Raw genomic sequence first — 23,702 nt, 5'->3', positions numbered from 1 at the left:
TCTCCGTGCAACATTTTAGTATTCAAGGGATACGTGACTGGGGAGGTAACCAATGCTGTTACATTCCGCCCGTCTCCTCCTGGTTGTTATTTCTGTTGATGCTTTGTAGGAGGAGAAAAAAAAATAGGATTTTTTTTTTTTTTTTTACCTATCAAGTGATCATAATTGATCGCTGATTTCTCCTTTTATTTACATTGGCGGTTTGTTTTTCCTGTCATCGGTAATTCCGCCACATCAAACATTTACTGTCGAGATGTCTTTTACTGAAGTCATTTTTTTTTTTATTTTAACACATAAAAGCATCACAACAACAATATACAAATTCTTAGTAATCTTTAAAACCAAAACACATTTACACATGCAACAATAGGGTTTAAGACAATGAGTAACTTATTGAATAATTTAGTTTTTGGAATGTGTTAACATTACTCTGCAGGAGAAACGTCCAGACTATCCCTTAGCTCCAGAACAACATCTGATATGTCAAATATGTATAGTGTACTGTAATTAATTCTAAATTTGAATGTTTTCAACATAACATACAGTTCTTTTACTGGCATTACTCTCTACCTTTTAGACAGTTACAATCTTTAGTGAAAGGAAAAAAGAAAAGTTTGAAAGCCTATGTAGTTTTGTTAACAATGTACTTTGAGAATATGACCTCCAGACAGCAGTCTGACTCATAAATGTGGGGTGCTGTCACAATCACATGACGCCCAATTGGATTTTTAAAGAAGTGCAACTCATCATACAAGACAATGTGCCCTGTTCTGCAGTGAGTCCACTCAAATGAGGAAACATGTCAACAAGTCACAAAAGCCCTGCTGCCGTCCTTTCCGTCATCATTCTCAACGAGACACATCACAGTGCCAGGGACGGTCTTAACATTAGCGTAGTGTTTAAAATATGGGTTTCAGATGAAATAAAAGACAAAACTAGAAGATGACTCAGTTTAATAAAATAATTCAAGTCAAAAGAAATTAAAGGTTGAGGAATAATAATCAACAGAATAGATTATTGCTCCAGAGTAAAGTGTGTTGTGTTTGTTATATCATCAATCCATGTGGCCTCTTCGGTTTGACGGAATCAGAATGATTGTATGATTGTCTGTTTGAGTCCTTTACATAGGATTGGCTGTAAACCTACAGCCACAACACTGAAAACACATTTATAGACACCAAAAATATACATTATGATACTGTCAAAAGGTACAATAATTACACAGAAAAGGAAATTACAGAGTTAAAACAACACCATTATGTTTTCATTTATCTTTTTGTCTGTCCACTTTTCTTCTCTCGTCCTCCCCAAATGTGTTGGGCGCCTTGGGCTCTGTGAACCCATCAAGAGCTCCTGGCAGAGAGTCAAGAGTCCCACCTGCCCTCCTGCGGCTGGATGGGGCAGCCGTGGCTCTCCACTCTAAAAGAACCACCGAAAAGCTTCCCCGCTGTTGACCGGCGTCCTCTATGGGAGACAGAATGTGAAGGAAACAATTTAATTCCCAGATTTCAAGGTCATGCCATTGTCATGTCTGTGTAAATTACAAAAAAGAAAAGCAGACACACATTCAGAAATTACAGGCCAATTTGGAAGCCAATAATCAATAGCATTCGAATCAGAACCAGGATAACGGCAGTTTGAAATGGAATGGACATTAAGTAAAGTAAAAACCCAGAAGGGCACTTAAAGCGACTATAAAGCTCAACCACCAAACCAAGTATTTCATCAAAGAGCCAGCCAAGGTGATTACATCCACGTCCCACCCACACCCAAATAATCATTACGCTGGATAAAATATTCAATACAAATTCCCAAGAAGCAACAATGAGGCATTTAATTACTGCGAGCTCCAGCCGCAGTGAGGGGGAACAGTGCATCATTTCAATTTGAGCCCGCGCCAGCAACCGCCCCTCCTCCTCCTCCCCCTCCTCCTCCTCCTCCTCCTTCCCCCCAAAACCTCTATGGCAGAGTGACAGCCTCTCCTTTCCCAAACTCATTTGGAAGTCAAAGACATAAAATACTGAAGTCCCCCACCAATCCCCATGACCAATTAGCACATTTTTTGATTATTTTTTTTTCGCGCTGTTGACAGGGGGGAAATAGTGCATAATCACAACTAAAATCACTTTAGTCTGAGTGGAGGGCAATTTGACATTTTAATACAAAGTGTCATCTGTGGCTCCTTAAAGGCATGCTGATGAGCGCTTTAGGACCAGACTCGGGCTTATACTGTTGATTGACCAGATGTAAACATTATTTACAGTGTACAGAAGGGATGGGCAATAATTTAGTATTAACCTAGATCAACTTTCGGTGGATTGATATGTGATCATATCATGTCACTTTTTTGACAAAATGATGTTGCTTGAAGGAATTATTCGAAGGAGTTGTAATGTAAAAAAATAAACAGAGTTATACAGTGTGGGGAGATCTGTCTTATGCATAACAGTGGAGCTATAACAACTAGCCGATTAATCAATTAGTTGATTGGCAGAAAATTAATGAGCAACAATTTTGATGATTAATTAGCTGCTCAAGATTTCTTTCACTGAGAATTAAAATACCACAGATTTGCTGATTACAGCCTCTCTCAAACACAAATACTTGAGGCTTTTTTTGTGGTGTGTCTTTTTTACATTTGAGTTGGAACTTTTAGAAAATGTTGTCAGTTGTACAACTAACATATTCATAAATCGCTGTTTCAGATCTCCCATGTAAACAAGAGGGGAAATACTTACAAAGTGGTCAAAAAGAAACACCTGTGTTTGTCAAACCTCCAACAACAACATCAAATCATGAGCCCCAAGTCACATTACCTGTAAGGTTAATAATCACAAGTGTTATTAGGTATAAAACAGCAGATGATGCCTACATGATTTGAGGACTTCCTATTCTCTGTAGGGAGGGAACCTAAACTCCATAAGGGTCTGCATGAAGACAGGTGCTGGAGCCTATATGTGCACTGTAGCAACCATTTACCATTTTTCACACCACATTAAGCAGTTGCTATTATCCTTCCAAGTGAATAATGGAGGGACCCAGAACAGCAGGATACCATCATCACCAATTTAAAGCCCCGAATGAAATGAAACACCATCATGTTTTGGAGGGTCAAGCCGCTCTCACAGATCTGATGTTTTCTTTTTTGCTTAATTGCAATGAGCTGACGCCCGCCCCCTTGTTATGTCATTGTAACGCTATTAATTGTGTTTTCTCGTTTTGGGAAGTATTTCGGCTTTTTTGAACACATTTCCATGTACTTTCTGCTTTTTAAGATATTTGATAGTGAGAAAAACAGAAAGGATGAGTGGGTGGCATGAAACAAAGGTGCCCGATTTGACGATGGTTACGTTGTGAGTTTTCTAATCACCTGAACCCCCAGAAAACATTGAGAAAAATAAGTTTTATTGATAAATGTGAATGTGTTTGTTGTGATCCAATGTGGCAACCACAGGTGTACTGTAGAGTAACAGTGAATACGTCTTTTTAGCTTGTTATTTTGCCTACCCTCATTGATTAATTGATAAATGCAGTGAAAACACCTGACAGTATAATGCAATACAATTCAACAGCATCACAAACTGCAGCTTCCACAATGACCACGCATTTGAATCAACAGCTCTCCCAAACAGTTTCAACAAAAGCTGACCACATTTAAAATGAAGGTAGGGTGTATTGCACGACTGCTGTATTAGACTGCATTAACATTTACATAAAGGCCAAGGCTGGGAACCCCAACAAACACAGTACGTAAAAAATGCATGTTAGTGTATGTCAGCATGCCCCACTGGGTAGCTCATTGCCGCCGATCTGCACTGCTTTCATACGGCGGTTACGGCGAATGATGCCGTCACAACCGACAGCATCGCCATGGAAGCGTAGCACCCACTCCTCCGGTTAACACTGTTGGCTCTGTCAGCCCTTTCAACACGGTTTGCACCGTTAGGGCTGTTAGCACCGTTAGCTGAGATGTCGACCGTTACAACCGTTTTCGAACCGTTAACGTGTCGACGGTGAGCCAACAATGAGAGGCAATCGAAATGCTCCCAGTCTTGGATCTTGCACATGTAAGGCACAGGAAGAGAAGGCAACAGGCACAATTGTACAATTGTAATGGTATGAATATGGTGTGCACATCCTCATTTGATATGAGGCACTTTCAGCCTTAAGCATTGCCCTCACAGTCTAGAACGTGATGCTTTAAGAGCTGAGGCAAAAAGGAGAGGAAGGGGAGGTGTTTATCTTGATCCATATTCTCACATTGATCAGTCCCTGGTGGAAGTGTGGCTCGCCAGAGACAATAATGACCGTGATCTGGGCACTCGGCATGTCTCTGTTTTGTTAAGTTCCCGCGTTATCGATCCAGTGGGGCTCCTGAGTGCTGCTTGGATTCACTCCCGGGCCTCCTCGCCTCAGCACACTGCAGTGACCAGGCACAAAGAAGGCTCAATTAGCACAGCTCTGCGTTATCTGCTCCCCCACCAGCATACACCTTCAAAATCACTCCATCAACCGCCAGGGAGTGTAAAATGAGACAAGAATACAGAAACAACAGGGAGGAAGAGGGAGAGACAGAGAGGGATAAAAGGGATAAAGGGAGAACGAAAAAAAAAAAAGAGAGAAAGGTGGGGAGAAGGTAAGGGTTGATAGTGTTACACCAGGGACACGGGAGCGACACCAAGGTTTCACCTCAAATCAAGACGCTGTGGCAGCGGCTCAGCCTCACGTCAACACCGCTGCCTCTGCAGCAGAGCATACATAACAACCTGGCTACAACGACACACCGAGGGAAAGACAATTTCCCGCTCTGGCAATGAATGCACACGACCGAGTATTGAACTGACTGGAGGAGGAGGAAGAGATTTCTCCAGACCTCAAATTAACCCCACCACACCAGCACAGTAGGCAGTGTATTCTGAGTGTCTGCCGGTGGCTTTCGTTGATAACGGCACAGTAAAACTGACGTTGTGGAATAATTCTTTGCTGATTCCAGTGAGGCAGTGTGAGGTCTCTGGGCAGCCACGCCGCCCTGTGATCCTAACTGAACCTGGCAGGTGCAGTTAATGCTGAAGCCACGTCGTCTGCTGATTGAGACGAGGTAGTAGGAAGACAGGACGTTGAATAAGACTCAAACCGACCGGACGAAAGCAGCGTCTGTAAATGCTGCTTTAACCTCTGCACGGGGCTCATGCGTGCACACACAACATAAACCACCAACCACAATCTTAAACACCCAGGTTAAGGCCAATCCTTCCTATCTTTTCCACACAAAGGAAAAAAACATGAACAGTCCCCAAACCCCCGGCCCTGGCCCTCCTTTCCCCTGCAGCCTTGGCGTCACACTGAGCTGTGGCCAGAGATAAACCACTCAAGACGATGAGGATGATAATGGCAGACGCCGCAGCGCCTCAAAATTCAATCAGCACCGGGACGTCAATGCGGATGAGTGTAAAAGTGAAATATGCTCGCCGGCGTGTGTTAAAAGACGCCACACAGGGCTCGCAGAAACAACAACAGGCGATGAAGAGGACGATGAGGGGGAAAAGCAGGAGAGGGAGACGGGGAAGAAAAAAAAAAAGAAGAAGAAGGGGAGAGAAAATGAAAATAATGTGTCTCTACTGCTCTGCTTCCCGGCAGAATCCCACTGGCATTCTGAGCAGCCCTACTTTAACCACAGACTGTGAATAAATTACCCTTTTGAACTCGGGGTGATTGCAAATGTGCCCCGGTTTCTCTTGAGACATGTCTGGCACTAACCCTCAGCGCTATGCTTCCAGCCAGCCTTGTCACAGAGGCCCCCCTATCCCCCCCCCCCTCCTGCCAACACACACACTCAAAGCACGGACACACACGAGCATGCATAACATCATAAAACTTTTAATTCACCATAATTGCGGGTGGAATTTATATTCTCTTTACAGCCAACTACAAACTCGCCTTCTAGACCTCTCTCTTTTTCTGTCAAGGAATTCTCAAAAATCTCCTTATACTCCTGAGATAAAAAAAATAAATAAAAAAAAATGTGTTGGAGATGAGAAAGTATCCTGGAAAAAAATGTGTAGTGTGGCAGAAAAATCTGAGTACAGATGGAACAGATAGAAGCAGGGCAGAGACGGATATGGGGGAGACGGAAAGGGAGAAGGAAGGGAGGAATCTTAGGGAGAGACGGTGGCACTGGGTAGGTTGAATAGCAGCCTGTGAGAGAGTGTGCTGATGTGTTTCAGAATGCTCATTATAGCACATGGCCCATACATTACCCTGACAATACCCATTATTTATTAACTTACAGACCGGGAACCAGGCCACTTTTCATGACCGCAAATCTTTGGATGCGCACCGACAGGCTGCAAACAAAATATATGTAAATAAAAAACCCCTCTTGACACACAAACTGCAGCTGGCACTGCCCTATCTGTCTGGACGCGTACTTGTTTAAGACATAATTACATTTTTCACACAGCATCACCACTGCAAGTGAAATGTGTGTGCAAACCAGGTCGGCCAGTGTTTCTTTTTTTTTTTGCCACCAAAACCTTGACCTCGCAAGCGCTAAATATATTGGTCAGAAAAGTCTGCGATCATTTTAATGAAAAATGGCAACATGCAGGGCCTTTGATTATTCTTTTAGGCAAACTGGTGGCGAGGCAGACAAAACTAGGAAGAGACGGGAAAGAGGGGTAAGGAAAGAGCATGTTTCGTCAGAGCCAAGGAAGGAGGACTCAAGGAGCCAGTCAAACATTCAGGGCCGATCTCCAGGTCTAGGAAGAGGAGAGGGGGGGGGGAGAAAAGTTGCAGCGGTGCAGTCAGCCTTAACTGATGTGTTATATATTGCCTGTCACTTTATTCTGCAGGAATATTGGGGCGTTGCCAAGCTCAAACCTGGAAGGTATAGCAATCCATCACCTGCACCGTTACAGGCGTTGGTGGGTGGGGGTTGAAATCTCATCTTGAAGCTTGTAGCCAATATTCTAGCCACCCAATGCCGTTTATAAAAGGTACCTCTCCAAGGCCGCTATCACGGACAGACCACTCATCTAGTCATCCGCTCTGCCTCCAGTCCTGCATCACAACAATGTAACGCAAACACACTGCGCAAAGGCTTACACCTTGAGTATTGGATTCATCTACAGAATCATCAATAACATTAATTCTGGTGATAATAAGTAAGCAAGTGAACTGACTGTAATAGAATAAGCATTTGCTGTGATGAAATGATCGTCTTGCTTTGTGGCTTATTGTGGCCAAGTCATTTGCAGTTCTACACTGTATTGCAAAGCACAGTTACACATGCTGTACATCACAATGGGTAAAACCACCTCAACCCAAATACAAAATAATTATAATATTATAGGTCAGTTAACATTTTCATAGATTGACTTCAACATGGCCGTTTCCCCTTTAAGTATATTGGGACTAAAATATGACTTTTGAGGAAGGTTTGGTACAACAACACTGACTTATAGCCATGCAACAAAAACAAATACTATTTTTGAACTGATCTTTGTACTGATCCTACAAAATGCTCACAGCTAACGGTGTTTTTAATTAAACGCTATATCACATAGTTACATTTTTCACGTTACCTCAGATTATAACTTTCACAGTACAACTTGCAGAAAATAATAATAGCATTATGAACCGCAGAAATGTGGTTATTTTGTCAGTTACAGCGACTGTATTTCTCTTTAGTATTTTTTTTTATTTTGACAGCTGTAAATTAAATAGTGCTGAAGACTTTTCTGAAAACGCTGAAACAAATATGCTCAATATCTTACAACTATGACAAATATTTCTTATTTTTTATTTCTTCGAACCATCTCATCATCACTTCAGACGCACATACGCCACTAACGCACTCTCATTACATACCATACATTCATTTTCCACAGGTGCCATATAAGCTGGACTTGTGATTAACTTTATCTACAAGTGAAAATAATTATGATTTAAATAAAAAAAAAGTGTTCATAAGTATTTAATCATCAATCAGTTCAAATGTTTACATCAACATTTCTCTCCCTTAAGAATCAACGTGAGATAAGAATAACTGTGGCCTATAAAACACAAGGTTGATGCTACATTTTCTGTGTATTGCCTACCCTTGCAGACATTTATAAGGAATTTTTTAATGCTCATATTCTGCACAGATGATTGGCGTATTAAATTATCCTTGGAGGACTTTAAGTCTGAGATATTAACAAATTGAGTTGAATACCCTAAGCTATTTATTTTAACCTATTTTTCCTCTAAATAGCATATGTATTCAGATAACCGCCTCACATCAATATGCTCGAGACACTATGCACACAGACAAAGAGCTCGAGAACACCAGGGTCGTGATAGCATTCCAAAACTGAAATACCAGCTACAATCTTTTAATATAAGGCACAGCCTTGCTCCAGGCGTCCATGCGAGCAAATCAAGCTAAGTGTATTGCGGATGTTTGTGAGTAATGAGGAATTTTGGAGTTTTTCGCTGACTAGGCATGGTTGAAGTGGGGATAGAGAGGGGGGGGGGGGGGGTTTGTGTATGATGGTGTTCTTAAGAGCTGTGCCAGGGAGAGGCGGTCACAGGGGGGAGATTAGGCTGAGGGGCAGCGAAGGAAATCCAAATCCATCTCCATCTCAGAAACATCCTAAAGCAGATTACTTACTTCAGTGGGAGAGGGGGAGAGGGAGGGAGGAAAGAGAGCGAGGAGCAGAGGAGCGTGAGATGGATGAGGGAGCAGAGGAAGAGAGAGAGAGAGAGAGAGGGAGCAATTAGCATAGATGCAATTCTGGCACAGTCCTCTGACTTGATATTTGACCTTCTGCAAGAGTCTTGCCAAATATCGCCTGAGAAGCGCAGACGGACCATATGGCAAAGTGCTGCTGGAGGCTGAGTGCAGTGTGACTCCAAGCCTCCGTATGCTAATGGGGCAATGTAATTACAATGCGGTATTCCTGTAGGACGTATATTTTACTAGCCCTCCATAGGAGTGGGTTTGCAGTGAGACGGGCCAAGGCTCAGTGGCTTCAGAAAATACACTTTTTATGAAACGCTGAGGGAGCCATTGAGTGGACAGTTGGATGGAAGGAGCCCAGTGTAACTGGGGCAGCAATGCAATTTGTCCCTTTATGAGGAGGTCAGTGTTGATGGAAACAGTCAGATGTTTGACTGCTTTCCTCTGGACACGCCCCCATCAGTAATGTCACAGCAGATGTTCTCTATCGGCTGCTGACTGCAAAACACCTGCTAAGCTAGTGAGATCACTGATGGGGGCGTGGCCTAAAGTGCAAGATGCTTAAATGTTTCAAACCATTGACAGTATTGCTGCTCCAGATTTCTGACTTGCGTTAGATCAATATTAATTTATACTTAAAATCTTGGGATATTATCCAGCTTTTCCTGTACAGAACCTATATGTGAACCATGTTGCTTGATGTTATCAGATACAGACCTGAAACATGGGGAGACAGATAAACACCCAGCAACAAGGTCAGCTGCTGCAATCGAACAGGGGATACTCGGTTACAAAGTATGCATCTAAACCACAATGCCTGTTAAGTTTTTCATTAAATGTTCAGCATTGAGGTTACTGACATCATCTTCGACTATGAATATGTGTCAGTATCCATGTGTAGTATCAACATATAGGATCACCACAAGAAGCCATAATTGGATTTTAATGATAAATAAGAGAAAGTATTTGGGTAACACTTTACTTTAAAGGTTCAGTAGGTTGATTGTCACTATATCCTGACAGTAGTACTTAAGACAGATAATCTGTGAAAAAATCGACCTCCTCCTAGTGCTCCTCATGGCATTTGCAAGATTCCACCGGACCCAAAGGAAATCAACCAATCAGGGCAGAGGAGTGTCTAATGCAGCAGTGAACTCCGATCAAACTGTCAAACTAGGTCGCGCCGTTCAAATAGGATTGAAGTTGCTGTTACTGTAGAGCCTATTTCTCGCCTCGAATGTTTTCAGAAATGTATTAAAGTGTGCTGTTTATCTGTCAAAGGAGAGGTTTGTGACCCTACCACCATTTTGAAAACAGACGAGCCAAAGCCAAGCTCCGCCCACTGGCTGGTGCAAAAATAGGCAACGCAGTACAAACATCTTGATTCCTATTTGATCAGCGCTGCTTTGATCAGTTTGACAATTTGGTACGAATTCATGAGCAGTGATTGACAGCTACGTGAGAGACTCCTCTGCTCTGATTGGTTGTTGTCCTTTGGGCGTGGTGGAGTCGCGCAATCGCCATGAGGAGCACTAAGAGGAGGCAGAGGAACATGATTTCTTCACAGATTATCTGTCTCATCTACTGCTGTTAGGATATATTGACAGTTTTAGCAACTATGATAAAAGGTTATTTTTTATAAAAGTTACCAACTGAACCTTGAAGTCCCCTGTTTAGCATTTAAAGCGGTAGACAAACATTTATTAAAAAGCTTATAACACATTATTATGTAGATGTTAGCAGATATATACATATCCTTACATCATCGGTATTGTGTTTTATAAACCATAAATGTTTATATTCTCTTTATAAATGCTAAATAAAAGGACTTGGTAGTTTACACGCTGCAGCTCCATTATGTTTTTTATTTTTATCCGTATAACAAATAAATGTCAATTCTATTCGATGCAAAGCGCTCATTGCACATGTAAAATGTTCATACTCAAGGTACTGGGCAAAATGTTTACTGTCAACATATTTCATGTTTTTTCCCTTCCATAAATGCGCCGGTCAATCAACACTAAAACAAGAGATGGGATGTGTTGACTTTCAATATACCGGTAATCTAAATAGGCAAACACAGGAGATGCAGTTCCCAAAATCGTGTGATTTGAACACCCAACCATCCATTCTGACCCACAGATCAAGGATATCACAGTTGTTTCCTTCAAAATGTATTTTGCAAAGCAAATTGGAAGTTTTTAAACTGGTTAAATATTGACAAGCGTCTTCATTAAAACGTGCTTGTATGAATAACTAATGCTTATACTCAAGAGGTTTTTGTCCAGTAATTAATCAGCATTTGTCATCAACATAAGGCGCAACGGCAGAGACAATGCCTTAGAGATGCATCTCTTCTTTTAATGTGTTCACGTTGTCTAGTACTTTAATAATAACACCAACTCAGTGCCAAGTTAGAACAACCTCACCCAGTAACACAGAATATAAGCTCACACAGCGTGAGAGTTATCTAGGCTAAAAAGGGAGCGACTTTCTGCCGCTGAAATAGTGCTCAGCCTCTTCCATTTAGCATGCATGGAAAAATCCCTGCCCACACACAGACGGAAGCTGAGCCGACCCTCGTAGGAAGATACCGAGGCAGCACCCTTGGGTCAGAGGCTGCCGTCTGTAGCCGTCGGGATCACCTACCTGCTACTAAGTACAGCAGTGCCGGCCTCCATTTCAATTAGCTTCACCTAAGTACCCTTGTCCAAGTAAAGCAATTTGTACACAGGGCTGCTAAGCTAACTCTCCTCTGGGAGCAAACCCTATATTGGAGACATCGGAGAAGATTTCAGGTGCTGCTGAAATTTCTGAAAAAAACAAACCAAGAAATGCAGCAGCGAGGTCAATTGAGCTCCGAGACGGGAAACCGGAGCAGTGTGAGCGGCTAGAAGGGCTGGTGTTGCAGGATGGAAGTGGGGAATGAGGGGTAAGATGAGCAGGACACGCGTTTGAGTGTGTAGATACCTGAGGGATCTGGTATGGAAATCCCCAATTTCTCAGCCAAGTTGCAGCCCTTTGAACAGCGTAAGACGTCAGCAAGCACGGCGAGAAGCGATGTGGGTGTAACGAAGCGAGGGCTAAGCGAGGCAACATGCTGCCAGTTCTCTGAAATGTTAAATTGAAATGCAAAGTAGGAGCAGGCCTTCTTGTTTTGAGCAGATTTTTCAGCATCTGTGTGGGAGCCCTTAAACTCAGAAGGTCTATATATACAGAGCTCTGCATATTTACTGTAAATCAACATAATATTTAGGTTAGGATTTGAAAATACAAACAGCTGAAAGTTGAATCTTTAATTGCACTCTCATAATGGAGTAAAATCAATCTGTGCATCAAATTCAGGAGGAACAAAAATGTAAATTAAGTCAAATTTTTTGATTTCTTTTGCCAATTTTTACCTGTTGAGTACAGTGCCTTTACTCTGCTTTACCTTCATGCTAATTATTATACAGATCGTATAAGCAACAGCTGTTGATATTCACATGAGACATGAACATGAGAGAAGTTACTCTTATTTTAAAATGCGCACTTGACCTGCAACAAGTCATCAAAGGTATAAGAATTAGGATACAGGGTCACCACAACAGAGTATTACAGTGGGACGAGCTATTTTGGGAGCCTCTTGTTTCGGAACTAAAGATTATTTTTCCCATCGACAGTGTTGGTAGACTCACAGTGGGAGCATTTCTTCAACTTGGATGGATGTGAAACTTTCTTGATTTAAATTAGCAGTACAAAGTGGGCAATGGTGGCCTTAACGTTTGAAAAAAAGGTCACGGTTAAATGTGTGAGGGGAAACTTAAAGAAACAGCGCATGCCTTGCCTCATTAGCACCAGTGGTGTGCCCTTGAGCAACGCCCTTAAACCCAACCGCTCCAGTGGAGCTGCTCAGTGGCCGGCAGGTCACACTGTGGTTGTACTGGGAAGCTTCCAGGTGTGAACGTGTGTAATTGAGCGGGTGTTTCCTGCAAAAGCGAGCTGGGCTCTCAGAGAGACGTCACAGAATAGATAAAGGTTAAAGAAAAAGTCTACAACTCACAAGATAAATCTGAGGGTCGCGAGATGAGTAACAGGAGTGGAAAGCAGCAAAAACATAATTCTGCCGCTGATCTTAGTTTTTTACCTGTCGTGGATCACTGGAAAATGTTACTGTTTCAGGACTATTTAAATAAAGCAAAAAACAAGATTGAAAGGGTTGAGAGAGTATCACAATTAGACAGCCGGAATTATTACACTTTGGTTTGACCGTTCATTTGATACTTGTATGTAGACTATATACGCCCATGTTCAGCTCTGTTCAGAACCTGCCTACCGATAATTGAATCAGTCAATCAACCTGCGTGACGTGCAGGTCCGCTCAACGCGTAGTTGAGATTTAGGAGGTGTGACCTACAGGTACCCATAACACCCTTCGCTGCGTAGTTTCGGAGAGACATTTGTGTTTGTCTTCGGAGAAGCCTGATTCCAAGAGTCATATGCCAAAAAGGTGAGAAACCACTGTGCTAATGCATTTATACTTTATTGGAAAGTCCAAGGCTGTGTAGGAAGTTAGTCTTAATTTGGTGGTATTTAATTTAGCTGAAATACACATGCACTGTGAAGTACGCTCTTTAGGCGTGTGGAAAAAAATAATAACCTCCCTAAGAAGAAAAAAAAACATCTAGTTAGTGTCAAAAAAGCAAACTAAAAATAAGGAATTACACAAGTAGGCTTTAGTTAAACTGGAGGGTTAAACTTGACAAGGACAAAAAAAAAAAAAAGCGAGATATCGTCAGGAGAAAGCCAGTTTGCAATGTAACATGCTAAAGGCAGCATTTAAGACCGAGCTAATCCAAGCAGACTCCCCCCCTGCTTCGACATTTCAGCTCCACGCTGATCAGACGGAGAAGCCGGTCCCGGTTTGTCAAGACACAGCTTGCACTCTGAGCAGATTGAAATCATTTCTCTATACTCAACAGAACGCAACAGACAGATCTTTAGAGGAGTGACAACAAACAGCGAACAGCTCGATGGTTTATCAGTGGTGGAGGACAAAGGGGCTCTCCGCTCAGGAATGAAAATATCCACCTGATGTCATCAACTGGTGCATCATAAATCCTATCCCTCGCCCGGGGGCCACAGACTGACTTCACGCATCTGTGACACTCTCTAACCCCAGGGTTTCTATCAGAAAAAAAAAAAGAAAACCTTGAAATATCTTTCTGGGCATGGTGTCAGATGCTTGCCATGAAATATTCATGATGTGAGAGCAGAGCCACAATAGAGGAGGTGGCAGCATGCGAGGATTTGACTTGCAGAAACTGAGACGCTTAAACCACATTGACCGATTTCTCCCATCACCAGTTGTCACTCACAAATTCACTTTCACGCCAGTTTTCTTGGATGAATGGCACCGAGCCATCTGTCACTTACTGCCTTTTAACCTATAGATATAAACTCATTAGTGCATCTGCAGACCTGCAATTTTATTGCGCTGTATATTACATCTCATCTGTTTGGCAACTCCAATGAGGTTAACAAAGATTGGAGTTTTCATTTTCTTTTGCAGCTCGATAGTGTAACCTGCATCAAGTAGCTTTACGAATAAAAGCGTTAAAGGACCATTATGAGGTTTTTCTATGCTTGAACCAGTCAACTCTACACAGACCATGAATATGTATACTGCATATATAGGACAATATCAGGTTTAAGAGTTGCTGCCAAAGAAAAACACTTTTTAAAAGGCACAATCTGGGATCCAAACGTAAAGAAAGAGAGCACAGGAGCCACATCACCAGAATTTCATACAGTGACACAAGAAAACCAAAATCATTCATGTTTTGTGACTCTCTTTTACATTCATAATGTTCGAAAACGCAGTCCGATATTTTTTATATATTTTTAAATATTTAATATCTAAATGGTTTAGCAACACAAAAAAACCCTATAGTATAGACACGTGAATATACCTCAAATTAATTTGGTCAAATAAACAACTAATTGGGAATTGCAGTGCAAGAAACTATCAAATTCTATTCTTTTCATGACATCCACGTTTACTTTTTTTTTTACTAGATTTCTATCAACACTTGCACCAACAAGGAAGACTGTGAATTAGAGTTTATCAGAGGCACCGATAAGGTGACTTTAAGAGCAGACCAGATGTTCTATTGTGATGGATTACCTATTTCAAACCAGTTTCCACTCTCGGCAAACAGATAGCTTCTCGGAAGGCAAGAGATCAATCCAAAAACTTAGGATATGCTTTAGAAAAACTTTCGTCGGTGATGGGATGGGGCCCTTAGATTTGCTGGTCTATTGTCAGTGAATGTCAGTAATGTCCTCATCTTAGGCAACAATAAGCATCATGTCAACCAGAGCCATAGCACGAAGCAAGAATGCTGAGCGGTGAGGAAAACGTAGAGGTTTTTACAGAGCACTTTCTCTACACTGTAGAATGAAATAAGGTGACTTGATGCCCTCTTTGAAATCAATTCCAGTCTTCTTAATTGCATGCATACATACATGGTCGCAGAATGGGGGTTAATGCATTAACTTCTCATAAGTTGATTAAATTCACTGCCGGAACAAAACTGATGAAAATACATGACTTTGCTCACGCTGTCGTGTCCTGTTGAAGCTCCAGTTCAACAGGACGCCATGAGTTGTCAACACTTGACAATCTCTGTGTTGTACATACAATGAAAGCAGAAAGTCTTGAAATTATAAATCTTAGTCTTGTACGACAGTATCGTATTTCCCCATGACCAAAAGTCTGGTTTGAATGGTTAAACCAGAACTGAATGGGAAGAGTATGAGTTTGAAGCGTGAATGAAAGATGGTATTTTTTGCTTCCGTTTGTTTTTCCTGTCAGCTGTTTTAGCAAGAGGTCATTTATATTGACGGTATATGGGGAAATATTAATAACGTTTATTTTGTTTCCATGCAGTACTGTGGTTGACCACCGTAGCTCTCTTGATTGGTCCATTGTCTGAAGCCATGATACTGGGCTGTTATAGTCCGCTCCCTACGTCAAACTGGACAACTACTACTGCTACTATTTGAGCACTTTGCTTATAGCAGATTTATTCTGTTGAAATAAGGTCACGTGATGTTTTTACACTGGGAGTTTTGAACAGAAATGTTTCTGCAACAGCAATACTTCATCAATTAAATACGCTCCATTGCTTAAATGGCTAGCTTTCACGTTCAGATATCTTGACATTTCCTAGCCTGGATTTTTTTAGTCACTGTGAAATAGCCAATTCATATGATTTGACTATTTTATGATATTCTTCTTGTCTTAGCAGGTAGCACACGTGTTGGATCTATTACTTTTGGTCCACAAATGAGAGAGGTTTACCAAACTCAGCCCACAATTCGAAAGGAATTGTGACAGTTATATTAACTGTATTGAAGAGCATCATACTGGCCGTCATCAGGATCATGCATTATTTTCCTGTGTAGTTTATTCTGTAGTGTCCTGTGCTTAAGGACAATGTAATAATATAGCTAATGCCCAATAGGGTGTATTACCGAGCCTCATAGGAAGGAGCAACATGCCTGTTGGAGAAATTTGGCAAAAGCTGATTGAAAATGGGGAATACCATGTTCAAGAACAACTTTTCTGATTTGGCTCTTAACGTTTTCAGTTCAGTCACTCATTTTGCCACTGGCTTTGTTGCATTTTACTCAATTATGGCAATATAATTTAATGGAAAGGGCTTTGTACAAATTGTTGCATTAGAGCCAAAACACACAATATGTGCAGACATTTAAATAAGTCAAGATCACATTATTTTTTATGGAGAACAAAAACAACTCGTTTCAATGCTCCGCGCTCATTGAAACCCCATGATGCATTTGCTGAAGACTTTTCTCTCACACTTTTTCATATAGGCTCTCAGTAATGACGAGATACCTTTTAACTTCTCAGCCAGAGTCACCATCAATAATTGATTCTCATCTGTTTAAAATTTAAAGTGCCACACATTAACGTCCTCCCGCACCTGCTCTTTCACGCTGTCCGTCCTCCGCAAGGCTGCTTTCCACCCTCGTGTCTTTCTCTCTCTCTGCCTTTCTCTCTCTCTCTCTCTCCCCTCGCACTATAATAAAGACAATGGCAATGAGTTTTCTTTCCCCACTGAACCATGGATGTTAAATCAAACGGGGGCAGAGGAGGCGACAGACCACATAATGTAAGGCCATCGTCCAGACGCCTCCGATTACGCTTTGGCCTTAATTGGTGGCAGTGGCAAAAACGATGAATTCTTTAACGGTGCCGTGCGGTTGTGCCTCTCCAAGCGCAACTACGGCCTGAGGAGGACAGCTACTCGGCGCAAATGGAAGCTGACAGAAAATCCACACGGCACGACCAATCTAGGGGAAAAAGGGCATGACAATGAATAAGGGGGCCCCTGCTCTTAAGCAGCTGAGGGTAGCTTGCAGGGAAGATGTGTATAATTAAGCGGTCTGCATCGTGGTTCAGATGGCAAAATCCTATTGTCTTGACAGGAGCTTAAGGTTGCCCTTTAGGTTGAGATGCGCGGCGGCGTACGGCCTCATTTTTCTTTTCTTTTTTTCCACACTCCCCCAGACCTCTGCGACCAAATTAATCTGCAGTTTTAAAGCTTGAATAAATCCAGTAAGTTTGAGATCTGCAGATCTTAAGACTGTCTGTCCCTCAGGCTTTTCCTTCTTGGTTTTTTTACATTTTATTATTATTTCTGTACCCCCTCTCCTTTGCCCACAGAGATTGGCTGGCAGCACTCAGTGTTATCTCCAGGGAGGCAAAGGTTGGGGGAGGGGTGAAGGCCACAGATTTGTCCTTATCTATTCCGAGCACACCTAAAACAAATTAGACCTGGCTGCCATTGCTTATTTGGCGCTCGTGCTCTCATTAAGGCTGAATCCAAGCTATTTTCCTCAAGGTCCTGCTTCCTACCATTTTGGGCCTTGTCTTTTATCACAATAGCAAAGGTTTCTAGGCAGCCGTGCCACCTTTTCATCTCACCCATTTCATGTAGTCATATCAACGCTGCACAAAGAGCAGAGAGAGAGAGAGAGCGAGAGAGAGAGAATCCCCTTACACTAGGATGCTGTTTTCTTGCACAAGACTTGACGCTGGCCTTTGACATTTGTTTAATGAAAGGAGGAATCTGTTCAATTAGATTTTTGTTTTTGCCGTTTCCTGCTTTTTCTACACCGTTTTCTGATACTAATGAAACTGAAGCCTCTTTGAATGTCGTTATTTCAAGGATTTTGACTTGTTTTTTAGTAATATGAACGTCAAAAACAGAGGTGCTGTTTAGTTCAACAACCCAGCAAGCTCTTGGAATCTCACGATTATGTTTCTATCAAATTGAATAGTTATGGAGGATGTGGTTTTAGACATCTGTAGGCATACTCCTAAAGGAAAGTCTGCATTATTGAGTCATCCACGAGCAAAACCTTGAAACAAACAGGAATTATACATGCAGAGTGTACACCTCAAATCCACATGTTTCAAATGTTTTCAAAGTCTGGTTGGATGTGTTTGAAAGTGTCCTGTAAGATTTCACTACACTGGTCAGACTTTAGTTTTTGTCATATTTATTAAGTGAAATGTCTGACTGCATAACACAGTGAAAAACTAGACACAAACATATATGACTTTCGACAAATATTGTACTGAACTCATCTTCTAAAAGCCTTTTTATAAATGTATGAAGCCTAAATTAGCAATTAATTAAAGTCATTATGAATCTATTTCATGTATTGTTTTATGTCAGAACATCCACATCAACACTAGAGCTCTACTTGTCTCTATTAATGACAAAATCACATTCACTGTGATATTACTGGTAAATTATAACCTCTAGGAACTGTTTGCGTATATTTCTTCAGATTTCTGGGTAAGAGAATAATATAACGTTAGAGTGACACATTTAGGAATACGAGAGAATATGAGATGTATATAATTCATACTTAAAACTATTAATGAAAAGAACGCATACAAAGATTCCCAGATAAACTGAAACCAAACTGATTTGGAATAAAACCTTTGACCTAAAAAGCCATCGTTAACCTCACTGTGAAGCTAAAGTGAGAACATGTTTTGCTTATTAGATTATTTTAACGCAGGGTGTTACCATTGAGCCACTTGTTGGATATTGAATACCAAGTACCTTAGAAGACCCTAAGGTGTCCCAAGATGAATCTGAAGAATCACAGGATAATTAACACAAAATTATGCTAAGTTTTTCAGACTATTTTCTTTCACCTCTTCGGGCACAAAACCCTTATCCTTCAACTGAAACAACCTGAGAAGGAAAATCACTGTTTGGGTCATGTCCACACCAAGGCCATGACTATGATGAGGGGTCAGAACGAGACACCGCGTCATTTTAAAAGGCCTCAAGCCAAAAAGGTTAGAACACATAAACAACACATATACACCATGTGAATTTTAGTGCCACAAAGTTAATCTTCTGAGCAACACAAGCTGGCAATCATAACTTTTGCATTTACAGAAATTAGGAAAAAGGTATAGCTTTTGTCACGAGTCTCTCTGCATAAATCAGTAAAGTTGAGGTAAACAGGTGAGGTAAACAGAGGTGAAGACTCAGCTTACCCACATATGAGTATTATTGCATTTGAAAGTTAATGAAGGACCTTTGAGCCATAGGAGCTCAAGCTACGCAAAGGTAACTGCTCGGGAAATGTTAGGTTAGATGAGATTCCTCTGCCAGACTAATCCATCCTGGAGCCTGAGAGCGGCACGGAGACAGAGACGGAGAGAGAGAGAGAGAGAGAGAGAGAGAGAGAGAGAGAGAGAAAGAGAGACCAGAATCTGCTGCAGAACAGCACAGCAGTGACACAGGGCAATTCTCTAGGGCCTTGCATTAGCGCGCTAAATTAAAGGGGGTATTAGATTAAATTGGCTCTCCGATTTCAGGGGTGTGAGTAAAATTCTGATTTGCATTTTCCACCGCTGCTTAAGATATAATTAGTTCAGGGTGATTCCCATGTGGAAAACACTGACAGCCAAATCTAACTGGCTGCCAGCAGCTTATCGTCTCTTCCAAGGCAAAAGGTACACTCGGCTCATGTTTGGTGTGTGTGTGTGTGTGTGTGTGTGTGTGTGTGTGTGTGTGTGTGTGTGTGTGTGTGTGTTTGTGTGTTTGTGTTTGTTCGCGAGTATGTGGTAAGAGTGTGTTTGCGTACATGCTTGTGTGTGAGAGAGCGTGCATACAAGTTGCCGTTCACGTGTGAATTTGCACGCATGGGCTGTAAATTCTCCTTCTAAACTTATTTAAGCACCTTACACCTCACACTTCAAATGCCACTCAGCTGTGAGCGACCATTAGCACCACCAACAAGGTGAAAAATAAGCACTCCCTGTTAATCTACGTATAAAAGTTTGTTGAAGCAAGAGTGCAACTTCACACCTCTAAGATGCCTTTAAACCCATTTCTGCTGCAGAAGGTGTGCCTGTAATTACAGATGCAGAGTCAAAAATAACAATTACTGCCGGAGAAGTCCATAATATGAATTACTGAAGTCAGTGAAGGAGCTTTTACCAGCAAGTGTGGATTTGTTTGAGGGGTTTTCACACCCTTGGTAATTCTAACCGTCTTTTTAAATGGATGTTTTCAAAAGTGAGTCTACCCATGCATTATGAATGTGAGGCCAGCTTCCTCAACACCTGTTTGGGGACACCTGTTAGTACACGATATACAGAGTCAACATTAAACGAGCTTCCGATTGCCACTTCTATGCTTTACACGTCCAACCTGTAACCCATCGGCGACCGCTTTATTTAACCTCTGAAACGCTGGTTTCCCCATACAAGCGCCTGTAAGAAGCGTCACGGTTTTCCACACCGAATGAAAAGGCTCACATATGCTTTGTATCATCTTGGTCCAACACGCAGTTTTAAGTAAATTACTAAATTGAGTATGGCACTATGTACCAAATGGAAATAATCTAGATATCCTAATTTTACACTGCAAAAATCTCTGATATCAAGTCATGTCATTTGTCCTTAATGTGAATCCTAAAAGTCATTTTCTGAAAGCAAGTGAAATACAGTCACTATTTCCCCCATTGTACGTCAACTTGTTTCAGGTAGATTCTACAATTATTTGTTTCTAGATTCTAGTACACTGATCTGTCTTTTTTTCAAGATACAAAAATTAATTTCAGATTTTTTTTTTTGGAAGTGTAAATATGTTTTTACCTACATTTATCTTGATACAAACGTTTGAAAACTTTGGGATCTTAACTCAAATTCTAAATAAAGCTCTGGGTTTGAACAATGCTTTTCTGCACAAAGTGTGTTTGTATGACTGACCCACTGTTTTGGATTAAGGAGGTAACAATCAGACTTAATTTAGTCCCTCAATTTCTGTTTCAGTTGCAAAGTGGAAAAGCTTTTGATTCTTGGCACTCCCGTCAAAATCATTAAAAGTTATTAAGATTTTAATCAGGGATATTAGCACTGGATTCCATGCTGTCAGACTGGGATTGAATTGACAGAAGTCCTCCATGTAGCACTAGATTGTAGAGTACATGAGACATAGATTATGAGAATCATATGAATAAATAATAATATGTTATGTCACAGCACTACTGGATCAAGAACATTTGCATTCAGGTACAATCTCAATCTGCTTTGAATCCTTCCATCATTTCCTGATCACTACAAAGCAGGCACAGGTCGTATTAACATTATAAAACGGACAAAAAACACACCTAAATGCACTGAAAGACGTATCTGCAAAAATGAACACCTGGAAAAAATCATGGATTCAAACAAGAATCAGACAATCTGATGGCACAAATTCATAATGAACAAAGGAATCCATACGTGGTGTGTTTCCCATGAGTAGATTAGGTAATATTTTATGATTAACCTATTTTTCCTCTCTATGTAATCACTTAATTAATGAGCAAATCATCAGGCCCTCAGGTTACATGTGTTGCTGACTCATCCATACAAGCTCATGTTAAGTCAGTGAGCAAGTTCAGACTCTCAGGGTAAAGAGAACCACATTTGAAACTTAACATTCATACTCTGCCTTTGCCTTTGACAACGAAATGTCAGCTGCTAAATAAATCTATTAAAACCAACCTTTAAAAACCAAACTGCCCTCCGATTGTGTCCTAATGAAGCCTCCTGCTACTTGTCAATTATGCCAGCGCTTAATATGTTTTTCAGACTCTGCACCCTTCTTGATATGTATCATACCCCATATTACTCCCTGATTGGCCATAATGAGAAAATATAATATAAAATGATTTCCTTTCAACCCTACTGTATATGCACAATCAATTCATACAGGATCAGTGGGAGAGAATCGTTGTGGGTGTTTCACTCCCCTCCCCACACAAAACTTGGGTATGTTTTGAGAAACGCCATCAGCAGCCCTGCCATTACTCTCACCATCTCTTGGTGGTCGGAGGCTGAGGCTTTGTGGGATATTGATTCTCCCCATCCAGAGACGGTTTCCATAATTGGTTAAAATGACCGGGTGTAGAGAGGGATGGCTCTCTGCTGAAAACCATTTCCCAGCCCTGCTTGGAGCTGAGCCAAGCTCGGGGTTGTTCGGATGCGTTCCAGCCCAGCCTGACTGGCAGCAATTAGGGGTGTCTGAGCCAAGCTCAGCTTGCGCTCCACACAAACACCCCTAATTACTGCCAATTAGGCTAGGCGGGTAGGCAGATTTGAGAAGCCGGGGGGATGTTCAGGCATGGGTGGGCATGGAAACAATTTTCAAGGGCTTAGAACGTGACTGGATGAAAAGGTTAATGCTTTGGAGTGCAAGGGGATAATAACAAAAGAAGGGGAAGCAGAGCCCCGGTTCTCACCTCCAGCGACGAGCCTGGCTTCTTCTTCAGCTCCTCGCATTTCCTAAATTTGCAGATCTGGTGGCCCGTTTTGCGGTTCCGACAACTGCTGCAGACACCACAGTTGATTAGCCGCCTGCAGGGTGCACAGACCCCACACCTTTTCCTTTTCTTCTTCGCTGGGTTTCCACTGGATACTGAGGAATTATTCTGTGGGCAGTCTGCCAGATTGGCAATTTGAAACGCACTGTCTGTAACGGCTGCTGAGGCTGCGGGGGAGTGAAGGGCTGTCATGACGATGACCCCGGGAGGTAATGAGATGCCCCCTAAAGCCGGGATAGCGGAAAAAGTTCCAACGCGTTCTTGGAGATTCATTATCTCTGCTTCAGCAGCGCCGCATTTCAGCTTGTTCATGCATTCTCCTACTAAAGGTCTGCAGTGTTCGGGGGATAAGGTAGAGAGGAAATTATTATTTGCCATTTGCAGCGTCTCTGGCAGCACGCCAGGCTTCCCCGGCCTCTGGGAGTCATTTCTATGCATGCTGGTCCTATTAGGGTTTATTGCCGCTGATTTCCTTCCCCAGAGCATGGCGTTATCGCAGTTCCAAGGGGACATGCCAATTCTAGCACTGGGAAAAATAGGCGTTGTGATGCGGGCAATCTTCTGTGGAAATGCCCCATTGGTTTTATAAAAGTTTGCAAAAGACCTGTACCTTTCCATTTCTGCGTTATAATCCAAAAGCTGGCTTAATCCACCATCCTGAAGAGTATCCTTTTGTAAGAGAGACACATCTGCATTCTGTCCGTTTTCAATGCAAAGTGCACTGTTTATGTTAGCCATGGCTGAAGAACGGTTGTCAATGTTCAGGAGAAGAGAGTGAGCTTACAGCGGCCTTTGACGAACTGGAGCTGGTTACGAACAGTGTGTTACCATCCTGGTTTATCTTTTCCCGTGCTAAAAGCGGAAAAACAAACAAAAATAGTTACACATGAAAGAGGCAAATGTTTTCATTCTAATCAAATTTCATTTCCCTGCTTCATCTTTTCCCTGAAGATAAAAGCTGAACATTTGAAGAATCTTCTGGCACATTGTTTACGCCCTGCGTTTCCTAATGGAACTATCACAAATAGTCAGAACTGATCTTCATGGTGACAATAACGGGATAGCT

The 23,702-nt window shown here is 41.7% G+C and overlaps 1 protein-coding gene across 1 annotated transcript; it reads right to left on the bottom strand.

Annotated features, from left to right (window-relative positions):
* Positions 1-1,419: 1,419 nt before the first annotated feature.
* On the bottom strand, positions 1,420-23,374 carry cxxc4 (CXXC finger 4; the record flags this gene model as incomplete). Its single annotated transcript, XM_079159708.1, has 2 exons — positions 1,420-1,464; positions 22,556-23,374. The coding sequence occupies 2 exons, from the start codon at positions 23,372-23,374 to the stop codon at positions 1,420-1,422; spliced, it is 864 nt and encodes a 287-aa protein (XP_079015834.1).
* Between the last annotated feature and the right edge of the window lie 328 nt (positions 23,375-23,702).

This window comes from Pholis gunnellus (genome assembly GCF_910591455.1).
Source record: "Pholis gunnellus genome assembly, chromosome: 5".
NCBI classification, from domain to species: Eukaryota; Metazoa; Chordata; class Actinopteri; order Perciformes; family Pholidae; genus Pholis; species Pholis gunnellus.
Note: the sequence above shows the minus strand (reverse complement) of the source record. Positions and strands in the feature narration are given on the sequence as shown.